Source organism: Ambystoma mexicanum, chromosome 9 (genome assembly GCF_040938575.1).
Source record: "Ambystoma mexicanum isolate Mex_15411 chromosome 9, UKY_AmexF1_1, whole genome shotgun sequence".
NCBI classification, from domain to species: Eukaryota; Metazoa; Chordata; class Amphibia; order Caudata; family Ambystomatidae; genus Ambystoma; species Ambystoma mexicanum.
In genome coordinates, this window is record NC_090931.1 from 887,428,876 (window position 1) to 887,449,616 (window position 20,741).

Sequence of the window (20,741 nt, forward strand, 5' to 3'; positions counted from 1 at the left end):
AAGCAGGAATCTGGATGAATCCAGGAGAAGGTCAATCTGGGGAGCTTACCGGTGAACTGTAGGAGTGAGATTGACATGGTCCTGAATTGGTCCAGTAACTCTGGTTTACTGTACTGCCAAGTACTGTGAATATGAAGATGACTTAGGTTGATCTTCATAAAAGGGTGTGGGTCCCTGACCCGTGTTCAAATGCTTGTCAGCCCTCTGGATGCCCACCAACCTTCTCGGCAACCCAGGTACCTTTAAAGGGGCTTGCCAGTCTTCTTCGGTCGCTTGCAGGCTCTCCTCTGTATTCTTTTGGGCCTCTCGCGGCCCCTGTGATTTCTGCTGTGCTGCGGCGGCTTTGCAGTGTTTGGTTCCTGGTGGACTGTACGTCTCCTGTAGATCGCGCATTCAAGCAGGTCCTTGTGTCTGGATGCCTGTTTCTCTACGGCGGACCAGATAGGGACAGCTCTGCCTGCAGGGCAGCGTCCCCAGCAACGACTTCTCCTTTTCTCTGCTCCGATCTGCTTCCCGTCTCGCAGGGAGGGCTTCTCCATCTTTCCTGGTTCCCTCTTCAATTTTAAATAGGCTCTACCCAATCCGGTTTCGAGAGAAACTAGACTGTTCCTTCACGTTTCACTTAAGTGCTCTCTATGCTTCCGCACTTCTTTGTCTCAGTACTGATCTTGAGGTCTTCAAGATAGTCAGTTGGTCTCTTCTTCGTCTCAGTACTTAAGGGATACATGTCCCTTGAGGAGCCCACACTCTTCCTCATCCCAGGACTTCCTATATTGGTGGTATGACAAAGACATATAGGAACACTAGGGAAGGTTTCGGTGGAAGGGGGTAGGAAGGTCTGTCCGGGTTAGGTGGGCTATGGGTATACCATGTTCTCCCCAGGTCGTTGCAAATCCCATTAGGGGGCTCCCCTGCCCCCATGAGATCCACCCACTGAGTACCACCCCAGGGTGACTATCCGGTATTTGCCTCACCTCCCTGGCCTCATGGGAAGGGGTTCCACCTAGGAGAGAAGTGACCATATCTAGGGATTCATCACACTGCGTAGAACTCTATTCGTAACTTCGAACACTTCCAGCTATAAGTGCCACACGGTAATGTTTAACAAAACAAGCTTCACAACTTTCCTAAAACATCTCTAAAAATAAAATCGCAGCATTTGTAATTTTATGCTTTGGTAGTCCTCATACTTTTCACTAGCAGCATCTTAACCTCCCCCTCCACATCACAAGTCTCTGAACATAAAAACAGAGAACCTACTGCAAAATCCCATAACGCTGCCACACAATTGGCATTCAAACTCCATGAACCCAAACGGCAAAGTCTCGATTCTCTCCGTGTTCAGTGGCACCCAAAATGACCCTCGAATCAATCACTGCAGTTAGTGTAAAGTACATCGAATAATAAATCGCATCCTCTTTGAAGTACTGTTGCTCACATCCCTGGTGACAGCCTGAACAAACCCTTTGGTCCAAACTTCATAACCAGATGTCAGTATGCAGCATGCTACTTAGATGTCAGTATGCAGCATGCTACCTCCTGTGCTCATTACTGCTCACGTGCACATCACGTAACGGCCTTTCTTCCAACTCGATGCCTCCAAAGATAGCACCCACTCCGTGCATTCAGCTAACAGTCACCTTGGAATGCGCGGCAATGCTGCTGCTACTGGTCCTGAAAGTCTGCCTGTCCCAGCACCGTTCGTCCTCCAGAGTGCCAGCATGTACCTCCTGCTAAAGAGAATGACTGCACTGTTCCTGAAACCTCTTGACGGCAAATTCCTTTGTGTTGCATCGCTCCTGCACTCCAACTCCAGCATCCATGCATGGAACAGGTACAGGGAGTTGTGAAATAGATTTTACTTTAGCAATGACCCCAAGGCTGTCGTTTTTCCACCTGTGCCCCTCTTGCAGCCACATGCAGCGCGGACATGGGGAGAAGGCTGTACTCCCCACAGCTCTACACTGCTTATCCACGGACTGTGTTAGGCCTGCTCCTGGACACACTCAACCTTCCTTCATGCCACTGCAACTACTCTCTCCTGGATTCCACAATGCTCCTGTTAATCAGCAAAACATCATCATGTGCTCTGCCTTTTACCATGTGTTCGGGTTTTCACTCGTCGCCAAATCTAGTATCCTGGCTCTCCGGTATGTCAGCGCACAGGAACCATGCTAGCGCCGGTAAGTTCAAAAGGAAATGTACTTTAATGTTTCAGGTCGCAGATAGGTGACACAGGGGAGCATGGGTTTAACATCCTTCTAGATCCAGCTCCCATCCTGAAAGTCCAAACCAACGGTCCTTTGTTGAATCTGACTCCCACCATTCCATGTTTCATGAGGCATTCCTACTATAGCTGACACTCGCACAGCAAGAGATGCATTCACCCTACATGCAACATACCACACAGACCAACTTCCAACTCCAAAGGAGCAGGAAGGACTGTGCCAGCATGAAGGAGGGGATCCAGTCCAGAGAGAACTTTGTTTTAACTTGAATAACCACCTAAATTGGAGAAAATGGTTGAAATATCTCAGGCCAGCCTGAGATTGCAGGAAGGAATGCGTTGATCCTACCCATAGGGTGAATAAATGAGGTTTGTGAAAAAAAGCAAAATGGTAAACGTCGAAAAGCTCTTACTTCTGAATTCATGGAATGACCCACATGTTCAGTTTCCACTTGCCGTAAATAATTCCAGTCGACCACCAAACTTCACTGCACTCTGCTGGGAGTATTGTACTGCTGCAGAAAACTGGATCATGCATCAGTTTCTGGTGATGGTAAACTGAGGCGATTTATTAATTGGCTTGCAAGTCCAGGAAAACCTCCTTCTGGGTCTACTGGGACCCCACTTAACTGACCTGACTACCTCCCCCACCCCCGCAGGCCCCTTACCTTTTATAGGTAACTGGTCACTCGACTAGCACATGGTTGAGGATACAAGGCCTTCGTGCACACTTATCCGCCTCCTGCAAAGCAATGCCCTCAGTCATGAAAACATTTCCTGGACATGATGTATGGTGACACTTTTCCGATCAAGCTGATCCCAGATCAAGGGGGTTAGGGAGATCAAGGGGCATAAGCCCACCTTTCATTATTACTTCTGGCCTTGCCTCCTCATCCAAGGGGTGTTGGGACTCCACCCCAGTGTTGACTTCCTGTAGAGATTAACACCTTATTATCTCATTCATAACAGTTCTTATGGCTGTACAAAGGCTCTTGACATGGTCACAGTGGCCCGAGCTGATCTGAGATCTGCACTCCTCGGTCCTCTTGTGCATATGTAAATGAGCCCATAGTCCAACCCAGCGTTACCAATGGCAAAGGAGAAATGGGGGACTGAATTACAGTAATTTCAAAACGAAAACTAAGGGATATGGACTATGTGACTTAACAGTGCCAGAGAAATTCTTGCCCCTCACGCTTTTTCTTAAATGTATTTATTCAAACAATTTGCTCTCCGAGACCACAGCAATAGTTTTGTAGGTCTCTGATCAGTTTTTCCTAAATGTTACAGTGCTTCTTTTCCAAATGGTTGGTAAAAGGGGTATTAATGTGCTGTTTAATAAAACTGTGCATCCACATCCATCCTTGGGCAGACTCTGGAAGCCGAGGAGTAGTCCCTGTATATTGATAGGCAGAGTTTTCACCCACCCTGACTAAGGGTCTCCAGTCAATTAAGGAGCCATCCAAGCGCTTGCACCTGAATCAAGAACAAAGACTCCATTTCGCATTGGTCAACTACCACATACCATAACTCATTTCTGAAATAACAACCCGTTTTTTTTATTACTACAATCCCTCCCAGAAGTCATCAGCATTCAATCACACAGGGAGCAATTTATGCAAAGGGACTCTAAAAATGGGTTGAATAGACGATGCTGACAGGATGTACTGATTTAAGGTGAGGTGGCCCCAAGACAAGCCAGGAAGACCTTTTTTTTTTTCTTTCCTCGCCTCGTGTATACTATTTTGATGTGGGATCTCTCAAAGGCAACACAGCAAGTCTATTTGAAAGCTGAAAAACCCTAACACCTGACTGTACAATGTGACTGACTTCTTACTATTCAAAAATAAAGAACCACTATGGCAGTAGGCCCAGAATGAGCATGCCAGATGTATGTTTCAGGGTGAGGGGGATCCCGAGAGATTATCAGTGGATTGTCCACTTAAGTGATGAGGACTGTGGGTGAAGACTCGCTAATACCAGACAAATGAGTCTGGTCATGGTCGAAAGGATAGGCAAACCGTCATCTTCCAGGCGCAAAGGAAAAGTTGGTTGACCACCCATATGTGTCATTTAAAATGGGCACCCTTGAGCTCCAACTTGAATAGATAATCTCCTGGCATGGCAACACCCCAGAGTAGGTGCATATCGTCTATCCTTCAGCGACAATAAGCAACAATAAGAGATGTTTATATTAAGAGCTCCCAGATTGATGACTATTCTTTTGCTTTTACTAGAAAATGGTTCTTTAGGAAACATTCACAGCTGAAACATTCCTCCAATATTGCTTTTTTTGTGCTGCCTTATCCGTCAGTGTCCATCCCTCCCAGGAAAAGTGCATTAGGTGATGTGGAGCACATAGACCGTGAAGCCTGTCAAAAACCATACTAGGATGGATAACTACTTGCACATTCCAAGTACGTCCCATGATGTGCTGTAAAGGGCCTGAACATAGAGATATCCTTCAAGTCCAAACTGTACAGACCCAAGAAAGTCAATCAAGAGCACTGAAGCTGTGTGAATGACTATGAACACTTTGCTCCAATGTACTAATTCTGGAGGCAACTGAGCCTCACAATTCATGTGACAATTTACACATATTCAGTAATTGTATTGCTTGATGTTATGTCACATAAAATATATTTTTACTGCACACCAGATGTTTAGCACTGAGGATTTAAAGTGCAACATGGTTATACGTTATCTCACTTTTGCTTTACCTTTATATACATGTCACTATAAAATGTTTAATGCACACCTGTTTTATATAATAATTTGGTTTTCTTTTTACCACATAAATTTCCTTTTTTTTCATTAGAATTGTTTGCATATGGTCTTTCTTCCTGTCTGCAAATAGAAAGCCCCCCTGTTTTGGAATAACGACCTCTAGGGTCATTACAGGTTAAGATAATGACCACAACTGCATGCAGAGTCATGTGATGAGTCCCTCAGTAGTCCCCTTGTCTGACAACTAATGGTAAATTTATACGTGACAAGGTAGGAACAAGTTTATGCCCCCCCATAGAAGAGGAGGGCGTCTAAGAATCAGATACATGGGAGAGGGGACAATTTCTTCTTGTTGACATTTGTAAAGTTGCAGCCAACCTACAATCAGGCTGCACATGAAGGCGGACCAGAGCTTGCCTCGTTCCACTTTGGCTGGAGCCGGCCATGTTCCTGACCAGGCCTAGTTCTTCAGTTTCATCTATCTCATTGGGGCAGGTGGGCCATTAACCGTGCTAAATCCGGTGAATGGCTATTTGACACATCCAGCGGCTGACTGGACTTTGCCTATGCTCTTAATAAGGCTGTTTCGAAGGCCTGTTTTACGCTGCAAGCCTTATGAGTTTGTGTCAAAGTATTTTGCAAAGGAGTTTAACAAAGGGAGCAACATCAATCTGTGCTTTTTCGGGGGCGGGGGGAGGGTGGAGAGTGTAGTGTTCACGGTTTTCCATTGTTAGCTATAGTACTCTCAACATCCGTCAAGAGGATTTAGAAAATGTGAAATAAGGGTGCAAAATGTGCACCTGCCACCAGCATATTCTAGTGGTAATTACAAGATTGGAAATTGAGATTTGATAAGCAGGAACTAAAACCAGGTTTTACTACATAGCACTCCACAAATCGAAGTGTCCCATGAGATGCAAATGTAAACATGTTGTCCTTTATGTGTGATCTGTAGTGCTTTAAATGTGCTCTAGAGGTGTCCTATTGCTTCTTTATAAACGTTCCCCAATACACAAAGGTAATGTCACATAGCTATGTTTCTATGACGCCAGTTGGCCTGAGTAGCTAAAGGCAGCTCCTGGTAGTTGTTGGTGTCTAGGTAACCTAGCTCTCCTATGGTAGAAGCAGGAGCTAAATGGCTCCCAGAATGTCTAATCCTGTAATGAATTAATGTCAAGTAAGAAATGCTATGTGTACTTGTTGAATTGAGATGTATGTGACTTTTTATGGCTGGCTAGTAGCTTGCAACATTTACTCCAGGGTTAAATTGTTTTTTTACATCACCTTTTTCCAATGGTCTGTGGATCAAGCTCATGATCTACTCGGGTATGTAATTCAAAGGCCATCACTGTTCTTTGGATTTAGGGTGTGTTGTGCATAGGGATTATAAATCCTAATATCCTCGCGTTATCTATCACTGGAGAGTGTGTGTTTAAGCTCCTCTAAATGACCAAAAGTCCCTCTCTGGTTTTTCCATCCTCCCCACGTTCACTGCTAGAGTGGAAGTTTGGGGAACTCCCGACTCTCTGGCATCAATCTGTTTTTGGTGTCTCTTTATGAGAGGTCTGCAGTGCACCATGGTGTACGTGTGATGCGTTGGCAGTGTTTATCCATTCAATTTACAGCTCCCAAGTGTGCCATGCGGGTGGGAGGGGTCTTAGCTGAGGGAACTGATCATACCTTAGCTAGATTACTTCACATAGGAGTTTGTCTAGAACCTGTGCTTGGGCTCATTTCTTTTTCTCAGTTGCAGAGCTACCATAAGAAAAGGAGGATAATGTGTCAAGCTCCTTCCCTTGTGTGGGCCTTAGTTTGCCCCAGTGGCATTGCAATTGCACAAAGTGCTATTAGCTCTTTTCATGCTACCAGACGGGGGTGGAGGGGTGGGGAGAGGGGCTATGGACGCTGGCATTGAAGGAGATTTCTGAAACCTAGTTGGGATTCTTACTAGTGTAGCGTGTATGTCGAAACGGATTTCTATAGTACTTTAAGTGCCTAGCCCAAATTCGTTATTCCATGTTAAACTAACAAAAATTAAACCGTAACCTCCCACGTTGCTTTTTTTCTTTCTTTACCTATAAGTTATTAAATGGTTATCCCGGCAAGTCATCTGCAGTGGGAAAGACGTCTTACTGAGAGCATTTACAATACAAAGTGAAAAAGAGAGGCAGGGAAAGCCAATTAATGCATACAGTCAATCAGGCTGTGCACAAACCTGACGGATGCTTTTAAATTACACACCTTTAAAATACACTGCAGACATGTAAAAACTAGACTGAGATATATATATATATATATTAGTTCATTAGATGATCGTGTTGAACTCTCGTGAAAGTGGAAACAACACATATATAAACGTCATTCTATTCACTTAAGCATTTTTTAAAAATTATCTTTTAAAAATAATGTGGAGATTTATTATATTTGCCTTCAATGGGAACATATTCTTTAGAAGTTACATAATACTGAATTGCGCTTTTAATTAGAAGTATTATGAAGTATAACATTAACTTAATGCTGTACTTATTTAAAGCTATTTGAGATATGCTTTGCATGACTTGAGGGCAATGCAGCTTCCCTTCCAACCACATACACAAATATTCTGCTGCTTGCCTAATCGTTAATTGAATGAGGTCCTGAAAACAATTGACAAACTAATAAAGCGTGAGGTTTTTATTTAGAAAGGGTACGTTTTGTTAAAAGCCAACAGAAGAATTTGATCCGCCTCTAGGTAGGGGTCAGCTGGCGAAGAAGCTGTGCAGCTCTGAGCTACAGAAATGAATGGTCCTGCATTCAGCTATGAAATTTAATTGAGTGAGTACAGAATTCTGTTTTTGAAGTGTTTGGCCAGAATTATCAGAAATATTTTAAGTCAGTTGCAGAATGAAATTTCCGCCACCTTTTTTTAACGTTCTTAACAAGCGCTACTATTGAAGAATCAAACGGCTATGATTTTTGGCATTGCAGTCCCCTTTCATATTGAGCCATACCCATTACTTAAAAAGCATAGTAAAACTCCTCATGAATGCGTTTAAGCAAGAACAAATTGTATCGCTTATTGTGCCCTCACATACCTGTAAACTTACTGAACTATCTGCTGTCTTCAGCTGCCTTTTGAATACAAGAACTTTTGTTTCAGAGATCTGTCCACCTCCTACCGCCATGTTTGGGGACCTCTTTGAAGAGGAAGAAGACTTCTCTTTCCTGTCGAGCAATCGAAGTGCCAGAGGGAAGAAGGTGCGCTTCCGTCCCACTGAGCCTATGGAACCCCGGGGACCCACCAAACTGAGCGGCATCAGAAACCAGGGCGGAACCTGTTACCTAAACTCCCTGCTGCAAACCTTGCTCTTCACGCCAGAGTTCAGAGGTCAGCTCTTCTTTATTATGTGTTTTGTAATCTCTTGTACCTACTTTTGCCATCCACAGAGGACTGTTGGAGGGAGGTGGGGTTTTAGAGGGTTCCCTTTATTTTAGCTCCTTTACACTGACCTGTAGATGGGACATAGCATGTCCCAAATGGGGATCCACCTGCTATAAGGAATGTGAAGCTAGTGACCAGCATGTCTGGAGTTAATGAGATGTTTAGGCATGGTGATAGTTTGAATGTGTAATTGGAATTTGGAGTAAACTCACTTTTCCCCTCAGTCTATAAAAGCAGCACTATGATAAAGAAAATGTCTTTCATAGTCCATAGTAACACCACTGATGTTGAACAGTCACACATTTTGTGCTCTTTGAAAGGCATCATCACTCCAGTGCATCTGCTGTGTTGTAATATGAGTGATCCTGCTTTAAGGTCTGTGAAGCTCAAAAGAAAATGACAAATGACTGAAGAGCTATGGGAGGTAAAGAATACAAGGAAAAATTTCATTACACATGATATAGGCATGAGCCAGCTTGTCCTTGAAAGACAAACCGACTTGATTCTGGGGTGTGAAAACTCTTGGCAGAGTGCTGCAGGCATAGGGTGTGTATGAAGTATTATTTTTGATGGGCAATATTCTATATTTACTTACACTGCAGGGTGGAGATGAAAACTAGAAGGGTATTTGGTACCATGGAGAGAATAAACAGCCATTTTAGGATCTATATAGTCCTCAGTGTAGCCCCTCCCATTAACATAACTCTGTGGGTTAGCGATAACATGAGGGTCTAAACAGTCTACTCTAGCATATCTTGGATTCTTGAAGCTCCTCCTATTATCCTCATGCGTTGTACCCTTCCTCTGGCTACCCCTGCTGAAGGCAGGACTTTGCCAAGCTAGCACTTTGCCAGACCCCTGCTTCCACCCATAGGAATCTTTTGCCTCAGGACTCTCCATTCACAAAAGATGTATTACTTTGAAGATCTAAGGGACATTCCTTTTGTGGGCTTGCTAGCTGTCTAGAATGGTACTACAGGGGTCCAGAGTACATAGCCAGCATTTCTTCCTAAGCCTTTCTATCCAAACCTCACCCTTCTCTTTCTGCTCACTCACCCACCCTCTCTTGGGCAGTACTCTTCCTCCACTCTCTTCACTTGCCTATTTCATTTACCCCCCCTCCCCCCATCATGCACCTTGCCTTTGCTTACTACTTCCTTCTACTCTCTTCACCAACCCTTCTCTTGTAGCCTTTAGTCACAACTCTGTTTAACTTCTACCTAACTCTCCCCCCTTCCCCATCTACCTCCTCTCCACCTGCACCCATATCCCTCAAACCAGCGCACCCGTTCTCCAATGTCATCTATCCCCTCCCCTACCACAATACACCTGCGTTCTTTCCCCACCTCGTATCACTCTTTCACTTGCTCCCTGGAATGCACTCTAAAAGAAGTAAAGGTTGAGGGTAATAAATGTGAAAGTGGTCAGTGATGTAAGAAGACTTATTGCAGAGGGATTGTGTATTCTAGACGACATCGCTGACCACTTAGATTCTTGTCACTTTCAACTTTCCCTTCTTGCTATTGGAGAAACCTGGATCTCCCCTCTGCACTAGTTGCTCTCCACACTGGCTCTGATAACTTCTCCCACTCTTCCCAACCCTTTTGTGAAGGATGGTGGAGTCAGTGGTCTTATAAATAAGGCTCTCACTACTGCCTCCCAGCCCATTTCCGACATCAGTTCTTCCTGTTTAGAATAAGATACTATTTTCCTCCCTTCTACTCACTGTTCTGGCTCACTACTGGCTCCCTGGTCCTCTCTAGTCCTTCCTTCTTTCCTGACCTCACTTCTCACTGACATTCCTTTGTATCGCTGAGGGACACTAACCTTCCTAAACTGTCCGCAGCCACGCTCCTTGGACTTAGCTTGATCCTTTTTGACCGTTCACTCTACTCCCTCTATGATCAGCCTACCCCCTCTGGTGCCAAATCTCTTTACCTTGTCTCTCTCACTCTCTCTTTCTACTTCACTCTCGGACCTCTCAATAAACCACTCTCCATCTGATCACTCAGTTGTTCACTTTAATGGCTCGGCCTCTCCACCCTCTACTCCTCTCCTACCCTCTTCAATCGCCAAGAGGACATTAGCGCAGGACTCCCTTTTCCCCCCTTATTTTCATGATTTGAGGACCTCTCTTGTCTCTCCCCTATTCATGCCTCTTCCATTGACCAGACTTTTTCTAACATTCACTATGCACTTATGACTCCCTTTAACCAACACTACCCTGCATCCACATTCATACCTTCCCGTCCCTGGATCACCGCTAAGATTGAGACCCTCAAAGTAAACCTGCGCCATGACCTACAGCGCTAGCACAAATCCTGAACTCAACCCTACTCCTAGACTACAAAAATTCCCCTGCTGCTCTCACCTTTCACTGGACTCTGCCAAATCCTCCAACTTCACAAACCTACTTACCTCCCTTTTGCAATCGCCCTCTTTTTTTTAAATCTTTTTTTTTCTTTTTTTCTCTTGATTTTCTCTTCCCCCTTTTCCTCAGTCCGTCATAGACTTTTTCATGTGAAAATGAATCGTGTCATTCATTTGAAGAATGTGTACAGTCTTTTCTTCCCTACATCTAATTAACCAACTTGCGTCTCCTTCCTTTACATCTTGGGATGAATAATTTTTAATTACTGAGAATTTGTTCTGAAGATTTATTGTTAGTGTACTCTTCAGTTGGTATCTCAAATTGCCCACCAGTTTGTCAACGGAAGCAACTATCGCTTAAGAATGCACTTACAAAATTAACTGCGGCTCACATGCCATGCTGTTTTTCCCAGTAATGAGCTCCTTAAGGGACCCTGGGCGTGGAAAGGGTCAAATGTATCATTTGTAAGAAGACCGCTCCTGCGCCACATAGCTACTTTCAGTCTTCCAGAAAGTTGGGGCACTCATTTCTTCAAGCAGCGCTAATGGATTACCTTGCAATGCTCACCCCCACATTAATTCTATTTTATCTCCTCCTAGCCCCAGCCTCCGGAAACGACTTCAGTTTCTTGGCACCAAACTGCACCCTGACCTAGACCTCTGCGAAGGAGCTCTAGGAAAACTGAACTAGCTGCCTAGATGGCTTGAATGAAAGGTGGTTCTATAATGTGGTCGGCATGCTAAATTGCTTGCAATTTCCTAAGAGCCAATTAAACACCTAGCAGCCCTCGCGCCATCTTGGCTTGGGACGGAATCTGAATCAACTTCCTAAACATAGATGGTTGAGGAAAATCGATTAAAGCAACCACACCCCTCAAACAAATCTTGCTAGTATAAATACCCAACCACCAGTTTAGAAACCTGAGCAAAGCTAGTGTCTTTCTTTGGTAAAGCACCCAACCCTGGGCACCATCCACAGCACCTGACAGTAACCTCTGTGCAAGTCCCTTTCTTAGGATATGGCTATTAAATATGGTGCATTAACACCATGAGCCGATTCCACAGACCTCTCATCTTGTACCTAATCCTTCCATTCAAGTAAGTATTGCAACATCACTGGAACCGTTTGATAATCCAGGATGGCTCGAACCTCATATTCTTCAGACTTGTCTTCAGTAATCACTTGGGGTTGAGGATCCTCTAGCCAAGTGCCCTCCCGAAAAGGTTTTTAATACATTAACATGGAACGCAAGCTTGTTTTGCCTTCAAACCCTTGAGGGAGATTTCATCTAAAAGTCAAAGAATTACTAATTTTCTCAATTTGTGATGGGCCAGTCCGCTTTGGACTGAACATTTTCCTTCTGCGTAGCCTATTGTCTCTTGTGGACCACCATACCTTAATTCCAACCTGGTACTAATGAAATTGATTCACAGATTGCTTATGTTTGATCTTACATCCGAATTGGAAACCTCACCACTAACCCTGCCCTGTAAAAGCATGGATTGCTTGAGGGAGGGGAGTCACTTTTATTTTGCTCAAATCTTTTACCACAGAATGAGGGCAGAAACTCCCTCGCCCATCTCAAACCTATACCGCACCACAACACTATTGCCTGCTTACAATATAGTAGTAAAATTCAAGGGGGCGGGGGGTGAGAATACAACATGAAAGAATACAACATGAAAGTAGTTTTTGGTTGAGCAATAAATCCACCATTGAAGCGTGAATGAAAGCCATGGTTGCAAAAGAGAGTGGGCATACAAGCTTAATGTTTCAGAGAATAATAGCTAAATTCTGCTAGCCAAATTAGAGCTAGCCAACTGTTTCCTGTCTGAAGATAACCCCTTATACATTTGTACAGTTTCTCAGTGGCCTCCTCTGCCTCTCCATTGGTTTGTGTGTGGTACCCATAGGACAATTGAAACTTCCATCCTCAATTGCTTACAAGAGGCTGTCCTTTGAGACAAACACTGACTCCCGGTCCAAAATGAATTGTGTTGGCAGGCCTTGCAGTCTAACCCCCTAAATTAAATATAGCACTACATGTACTGCAGTGACCTCCTGCTTCATTATAATAAAATGGCCAGCCTTGGTCACCAAATCCACAACAATGAGCACCGCAGAACATCCCTGGTCTTTTCGTAAATCAACATGAAATCCATTGCAACTTTATGCCACAAGCGAGGTGGGATGGGTAATGGAACCCAAAACTGAGCTGGTCTCCATCGACTAGACTTGGAACACATGAAAACTTCACGTTTTAACACCATTTAATACATCTCCCCTCATGGTCATCCACCACAACTCCCTGCAAAGTAGTTATAGTCTTCTGAAAACCAGGATGCCCTACCAGCTTAGGCTGATCACGATCGATGACAGCCTCCTGCAGCCCCTTCATTCATAAGTATTGCTTACAGCCTACCTATAAGGGAGACCATCTTCTATGCAGTGAATAGCATCCGGATTAGCCCACAGCTCTACTTATGACTCTAGCATACTCTGCTGGATCTCATGATGAATACAAACTCCGTTCTGAGCCGTGGCATAAATTAAAACAATTCTCAAAGTTCAAAGATTCTGGGTTTGGCACTGTGATTAATCCAATGGAGTCATCACTGATTTCCTCCCATATGGCCAGGGGATGGCAGCTGGTTCCTGACGCTGGGGGCGGCTAATGAAGGAGGATCACATGGGAGGAGACCATCTCTGGGATGATGTCGTGGCTTCGTTGGAGGAGACCAGTTATCCCCCATTTGCAGTTGAAGATAATCCTCTCATATCCAATACCCTCATGACCTATTGTCATACCTCTGCACCATCGCCTTGGAACAATATGAAAGACTCTTCCCCAAAGCATATAGACCAAACTACCAACTTTGATCTACCGTGTGGGAACAACAGGAATGCCTTCACCAGTTCCATGTATTCATCAACCAGAACTGCTTTACCATCCAGACTATTGAAAGTGATTATCCAAACTGTTCATCATCCATCAACAATGGACTCCTTTTCCCAGAATCGCCCAAATACCGGTATGTGGAAGAGGAGAAGAGCAGTACAGATTGAAAGAAGCTTCAAGCCCAGCAAGCACTCTAGTGGTTGGTCGAAAACAGCTATGCCTGGGGAAATTTAAAGACTGGCAGCCAAGTATCAAAGTCTGCTGCTGTTGGGCAGGGAACGGTTTGCCTTTCTTGAGGCTCGCGGTCACGAACGGGTGTGGCGGAGCCACGCTGCTCACGGCAGAGGAAGAAGGGAGACTATGTGAGAAGGGGACGTGCTGTAGAGACGCCGGAGCCAGGAAAAGATTTCTGGGTGTTCACTGACTGCAGGAAGCCGACCCTTACCTGCAAGAGCGCAAAGCGAAGCCTGCATGCTGAAGAGAGGCTGCAGGAGATGAAAGCAAGAAAGCAGTCACAAAGAGAAAGCAGACGAGTACCTATGCTGGTTGACCGCAAACGAGCTTGAGCACGTCAACAAGAGCTAATGAGTCAACCCAAGCATAGTGGGGACCCCAAGGCGTATTGACGATTGCGCCAAACGCAAATCATAGTAAACCAGACTGAAGAACAAGAGAAAGCAAAAAGACTAATTGTGAAAAGGGGAAGTGAATTGCATTGAAGGCCCTTACTAGTATGTGAATGCAAATGCATGGAAAAACTGAATCGAATAATATATCAAGAGGATATATTATCCAACCGAGTGAATGTACAATTCTGTAAGTGGAAGAACATAAGTCCTGGCAGCAGAGTATACCAGGCAACCACCAGGGTATAAATAAGAGCAGCCCTGGCTGGAAAAGATACTGGGCAGATTGTAAATGTGTGGACAAGAGGTCCTAAGAAGGGATAAGTGGGACTGTGTTGGCCGGACGAGCAGAAGCAAAATCCTGGCAAAGAAAGAAAACTGAATTCTGAATCATAAAGCTTTGTGTGTGACTGTGCCTCTGTGGGCCCAGCAAGACACAAGGAACAGTTGCGTGAAGAACTGTTTATGGTCAAGAGGAATCCAGGGGAAGGGAGGCACCCTCTGGAACAAGGACTCTTTATCTTTGAAGAACTTTTGAGTTGGGGCTATTTATCCTTTTCTTTACGAACAGTTTCGCAAAGGCATCACAGGTGAGACATTTTCCCGAAGGCCACCAAGGGGCGCGCGCATGAGCAGTCCATAGTAGCATGCTGTCCCGACCCGGGCCTGCCAAAGTTCAGTTTTCCCCCACTTTTCATGTTTTATCATTTTTTATTTTCACCAATAAAGTTTGCAATACAATTAGAAATAAACAAGCTTCATAAAATTACAAACCTGGTCACAAGATTGAGTCCAAAAGAGAAGAAAAAGAAGAAAAAATCATCTCATAATGCATAACACAACATAAATAAGGAGAAGAAGAGAGAAAATTGAAAAGAGACCAGAAAAGGAGAAGAGAATGAAACGGAAGAATATCTAACTGTATCATTTGGTAGTACAATTTGTATATAATCAAACACATCCCCACGTAACATGGCATGATCTTGGCAAATCATTTCCCCCACTTTTCGCCCCACCTACACCCTCGGGCCTGCTGATATCGGAAGCGAGATGAAGGCCCCCTGCATATGGACTGAAAAACTGAAAGAAACACACAGGGGAAACTGCTGTGTTATGGCCGTACTGAAATTGCGGCGCTCCCTCTTGCCAGGGCCATGGAGCAAGTGAAGCTGTGACTGGCGTACTGGCCTGGCTCCCCCGTGGGTTGTAGTGGCTGGTGGGGGTGACCCTCTGCCTGCGGCCCAATCTTCCCCCCCCCCTCACATCAAGTGGTCCCAGCTGCAGAGTGCCCAGGAGGTGGTGGGGGGAGGGCGGCCACCCACCCAGCAGCGTGGAGGTGTCCCAGAAGTGCTCCCCGTGGTGATGGGAGACTGGGCAGAGGAAGCGGACAGGACTCGGACTACGTGAGCGTGTCTCTGTGCAAGCCTGTTGCGGAGGTCAAGTGGTGCTGGAGAGCCAGTCAGCAAAGGCTCCTTTGAGGATCTCCCGACTTGCAGCCGTCAGTGTGGTCCGATACCGACGTGGTTATTGCTCATCATCCCCTTAATGGGTCCGTCGCCGACAACCCGCTAGGCTGTCCAGGCATATTGCGAACCAGACAGACGAGGCATTGAGGGAGCGGGACACGTTCTCACCCGCTGATGGCCCATTGGAAAACACAAGGAACCGCACAGTATACACCCGGAAAGAGTGCCAGAAACAAACATTCTTGGAGGCAACCTGATGCCCAGTTTATTTGGTAGTGGGACGACGTGAGATTGGGCATTCACACAATACCACCTGGCCCACTAGCCCCTGCCCCCCTGACCACACACCCCCCTCCCCAGTTTCTCAAGAGCTCTCGCTTGGACATGGGTGGGGGGGGGAGGGGGGCGCGCTGGATAACCCCGATTGTTGGTGTGGGCACTAAGGTATAGGGAGGGTGGGGGACACTCTCCCTTTACGGCCAGCTCCTCTATGCCTGCTTGTTGGTGCCTGGGAGCACCTGCCCCCCTCATAGACTGCCCGTGACCTCGGGGGAGTACATACTGGTGTTAGTGCTTGACTGGTGGGAAACGGAGCTCCTGTCCCGGCGACTGGGTGGTGTGCTGAGGACTCCTCCTAGGGACTCTGCCTAAAATACAGATGTAGCCTCAGGGGAACCCACGTAACTCCAAACAGTGTCCCGGGGGCCCAGACCAACTGCACCTTGGAACCTCGTGAGATCCCCCCTGTGCCGGATGCGGACTGCCTTACCCCAAACAGCTTCCCATAAACACTGAGGACCCCCGAGAGCTGAGAGCTGGCCCTGATGTTGCCCCTTAACATGAGGCGGTGTACCTGCGAGCAACGCTGGGGATCTCTGCCTCCATAGGACCCCTGACCAGGTCAGGTGCCACACTGACTGGGGAGATGGAGTGGCATCATAGAGAGTCTGGATATCCCCGGGATACCGGGAGCGGCAAATAGAACGAAAGAAGCAATGGGAGGTGTGGGCCCCCTTGACTGGGGCGTGTGTCTGTCTCCCCTATTTGAAGGCCTGTTGGGGAAGCCCACGCAGACGAGGACTGTGGGAAGGATATCAGACGGCAGGGTTGGGTCCCGCTGGGGTGTGCAACCCTAATGCACGCGACTGGTGGAGTAGACTGCCCCATTGAAGGGACCAAGTGGGACCTTCCCAATCTGCGCACCCTTTGGGAGTGCCTGTATTGAACCCTGGGCAGGTCTCCCCAAAACTGCAGACGCCTGAAGGGCTTTCCATCATAAGCAAACAAGAGCGGATATACCTTGGCTCAGGAGACCTCACCGGCATCAAAGTGCCTAAATGAGGTGGGAAGGTCGCCTATGGACCCAAGGGCTAAACTAGCCAATTTCAGATACACACTGGGGGAGGACACAGAACGCCCAGACAAAAGGGGCACCATGTCACAGGGTAGGGAGAAATCGGTTGCAACGAAAAAAGACGTTGCAGCAATTATGGAGGAGATTAGGAATACGAGTGCGGACATTGGTGGACGAGTGGATAAAATCACTCAAAGGATTGATAAGTTTGAAGAACGACTCGAGGAGGTGGATCATAACCAGTCCTCCCTCGACACACTGGCGACCAAGATGGACGCTCACCTCTCTGAGGTTGAGAGGAGGAGATACTACTCAAAATGGACGACCTTGAAAATCGGGAAAGGCAAAACAACCTCTGAATCTTTGGGATTCCAGAAAGAGAGGAGGAAACCGAGTCTGACCTGAGAGAGACCCTGAATGAGATCACAAAACTCATTTTTGACAACGACCCGGTGGACAAAGCCAAGATTTAAAGGATTCACAGGGCAGATGGAACAACTGGGGGCCCCAGATCCGCCCTGGCCTGTTTTCATAACTATGGCATTAGGCTTCAGATTCTTGAAAGGGCGAGACCAAAGGGTTTGGTGACCTATGGTTCCACAAGGATATTGGTCTTCCAGGATCTCTCCTCGCTTACACTCACGAAGAGACTTCTCTGCTCACCCCTCACCGAGTGGCTCATCGAGAAAGGGGTGTGATACATGTGGGGCTTCCCATTTGCCCTTTCCTTTGAAATTGAGGGCCACAAATACAGGCTCTCCACGGCGGAGGACATACACAGGATCACCAGGGAACTCGCAGGCACTGAGGAGGCTCCGCACCCTTCCAGTGAAAACGAGGAGAGTCGCTGGCAACTAAAAGGTCCGAGGAGGACACGTATTCCGTGCTCCAGGAAGTACAGGAAGCTGGGCAGCCCATCTTGGCGACCAGACTGGAGGGGCATATGCTGGTGCTAATCCACCTGGACCAGGTGGGATTCATTAAGAGGCGACAGGGGGCAGATACAATGTGGAAGACCCTTCACATGATCCACATATCGCTTGACCCGGCGGGGGGACCCATCCCTTCTGTTTGACGCTGAGCAGGCGTTCGATTGGGTGGAGTGGGACTTTCTCAAGGCTGTCCTAATCCGGCTCAGAATGGGGAGCAGGGAACCTTCTCTGGGGTATAATGGCCCTCTACTCGTCCCCCAGCGTTATGGTGAATGGAGGATACTCCCGCTGGATTAAACTAGGGAGAGGAACGAGGCAGGGCTGCCTCCTACCCACGATATTGTTTGCACTCTCCATAGAACCACTGGCCCAAAGGATTAGGGAAGTCTCAGGGGTGGCGGGATTCATGGTTGGGGGGACGGAATTTAAAACTGCATTATATGCGGGCGATATGCTCCTGTACGTTGGGGACCCCTTGCAATCCATACATGTGGCGCTCTCGCTGATTTACCAATATGGCCATAGGGCTGGACTGAAAATTAATAGGCCTAAATCGGTGCTTAATCCCCCCCCCCCCCACCCCGAGATCGGAAAAGGGACAAGGAAATAGAAAGGTTCACGCCAATGGGGATGCAGATAAGTCTGGATAAGATTAAATACTTCAGCAAAAATGTTATGAGAACTTGTGGGGAACTATTTGAGGCTAACATCTTTCCCCTGATGAATAAAATAAATGAAAACTTCCTAACGTGGGGTAATCTAACGGTCCCTTGGTTGGGCCCCCTTATTGCACTCCAAATAGTGGTTCTCTCTAGAGTACTTTGTGTTCCAGATGCTCGCCATTCGCATTCCGTATGGGTTCTTTTGATAGATTTGGTACTCTATCTCACGGTTTCTGTGGCAGGGACAGAAAGGCACGGATTCCCAGTACGACATTGGTATTACCCAAAGAGAAGGGGGGGGGGCTCCCAGACATGAAGCTTTACTACCGAGCTGCGCAGCTTGGAGTCCTCATACCCCATCTTCGATCTCAGCATGACCTGCAGTGGATTGTGCTGGATAACATACACCTGCACCCTGCTACAGTGGGCGAATGGTTATGGGTCACAGAATCCCACTGAGGATTTGTGATCACCCTATTGGTACTCTGTGGGACATCTGGCGACCAGGGGGGGGGGCATGAGGGGGGTCACCACATTGCCCTTCCCGCTGGGACACCTTTGGGTCCCAGGGGTTCAGGATATACCGAACCCTGAAAGATTCCAGAAATGGTTTGAAGCTGGGCTCGAAAGGATAGGTCAACTCCGGAAGGGAGGTAACTTCATCACCATATTTGAATTCTGATTCATACTGATTTGAAGGAGGCACTGGGCATAGGCAAGCTCTCAGTATTCACTTACCTACAGTTAAAAGGGGCCCTCACAGGAGTGCACCTGAGGGAAAAGCTATAAAGGGAACCAAAACCATTTGAACCGCTCTTGGATAAAAGGACAGAAATGAGGGGGTTGATCTTGGCTATGTACGGGGCTTTGGTTCGACGGAGTAGGGGATCCACTGATAAACTAAAGGATCATTGGGGGTGGGACATTGGGACCAACATTGACACTGATCTCTGGACAGACTGTGCAGGGGCGAAGCACAGACATCGATCTCCTGCCAATATAAACTCCATACTATCAAAACTACTCCATAGATGGCACTACGACCCAGTCAGACTTTCTAGGATGTTCCCAAATACAAGCCCCAAGTGTTGGAAGGGGTATGAGAGGAACTCCCATTACTGGCATATGTGATGGGATTGCCCAAGGGTGCAGGTCTTTAGGAACGAGATCCTTACAATCTTGTTTGGGATTGAGGATGGGGGATATACGAGGCTCCGTAAAATGGCCTCCTCACTGCTGCTAGCCGCAAGGGCATACATGGTGACTAAATGCACGAGCGAAACCCCTCCCCGCCCCCCGCCCCCGTGTAAGAGTGAATGGATTAATGTTGCTAGGAATTTGTATGTAATGGGGAGAATTACTGCAGCCTTCAGGGCCAGGGGCTCCTTTTTGAAATGGAATGGGCTGAATTCACTGAGAAACATGAGCCAGGCTCTGCAGTCCTTACTGGCTTTAATGGGGGGCTCACCTAGGAAGAAAAGTTACTCATTTTCTGAATTGTTTATGCACAATTGTCACTGTAGGGACTGAATGCAGACTCGGACTCTAAATCTTGATGTGTCATGTGCTTGGAGGAACAAAGCTGTGTTGTGTACAAGTGGGGGGACTGTGGTTGGAGGATGGGGTGGGGAATAATTTCATGGTATTCCATGTTTTTCACCTTTAGGGCCCAAGTTAGTTCTTGCTCTACCGGAATGTGCGTTATGTATTGTAAGTGGTTTAAATCTTCAGTAAAATACAAATTTGAAGAAGACATTTTCCCTTTTCACTGTTTAGTCTATACTGTGAGGTCAGAATAGAACCTTTTGGACACAAGGTGAGTTTGATTTTTGACATCCTGACACAGACCGATCCTTAGTTTTAGTTTAGGTAGGGCAATTCCTCTTAGAGCCGGGTCAGAGAGGCCTTTCCCAATCCTTTTTCATGGGTTTGAAAGTAATAACATCCTAACTGGCAAAGAAAATTGACCCTCATAGCTAACTGGTTGAGCCTTGGCTGATTTCAGGAAGAGCATATTTCTGTGATTGATGAGGACAGTTGCGTCTGGCTACAAGTA

General features: G+C 46.5%; 1 protein-coding gene across 4 annotated transcripts in view; it reads left to right on the plus strand.

The window, feature by feature from the left end:
- USP40 (ubiquitin specific peptidase 40) overlaps positions 1 to 20,741 on the plus strand; it is a 2,045,603-nt gene that overhangs the window by 117,545 nt on the left and 1,907,317 nt on the right. For all 4 annotated transcript variants that reach the window (XM_069616007.1, XM_069616010.1, XM_069616008.1 and 1 more), the window contains one exon: positions 8,094 to 8,321. In XM_069616007.1, the coding sequence (XP_069472108.1) occupies positions 8,117 to 8,321 (205 nt within the window). In that variant the 5' untranslated portion in view covers positions 8,094 to 8,116. The remainder of the gene's footprint in view (positions 1 to 8,093; positions 8,322 to 20,741) is intronic.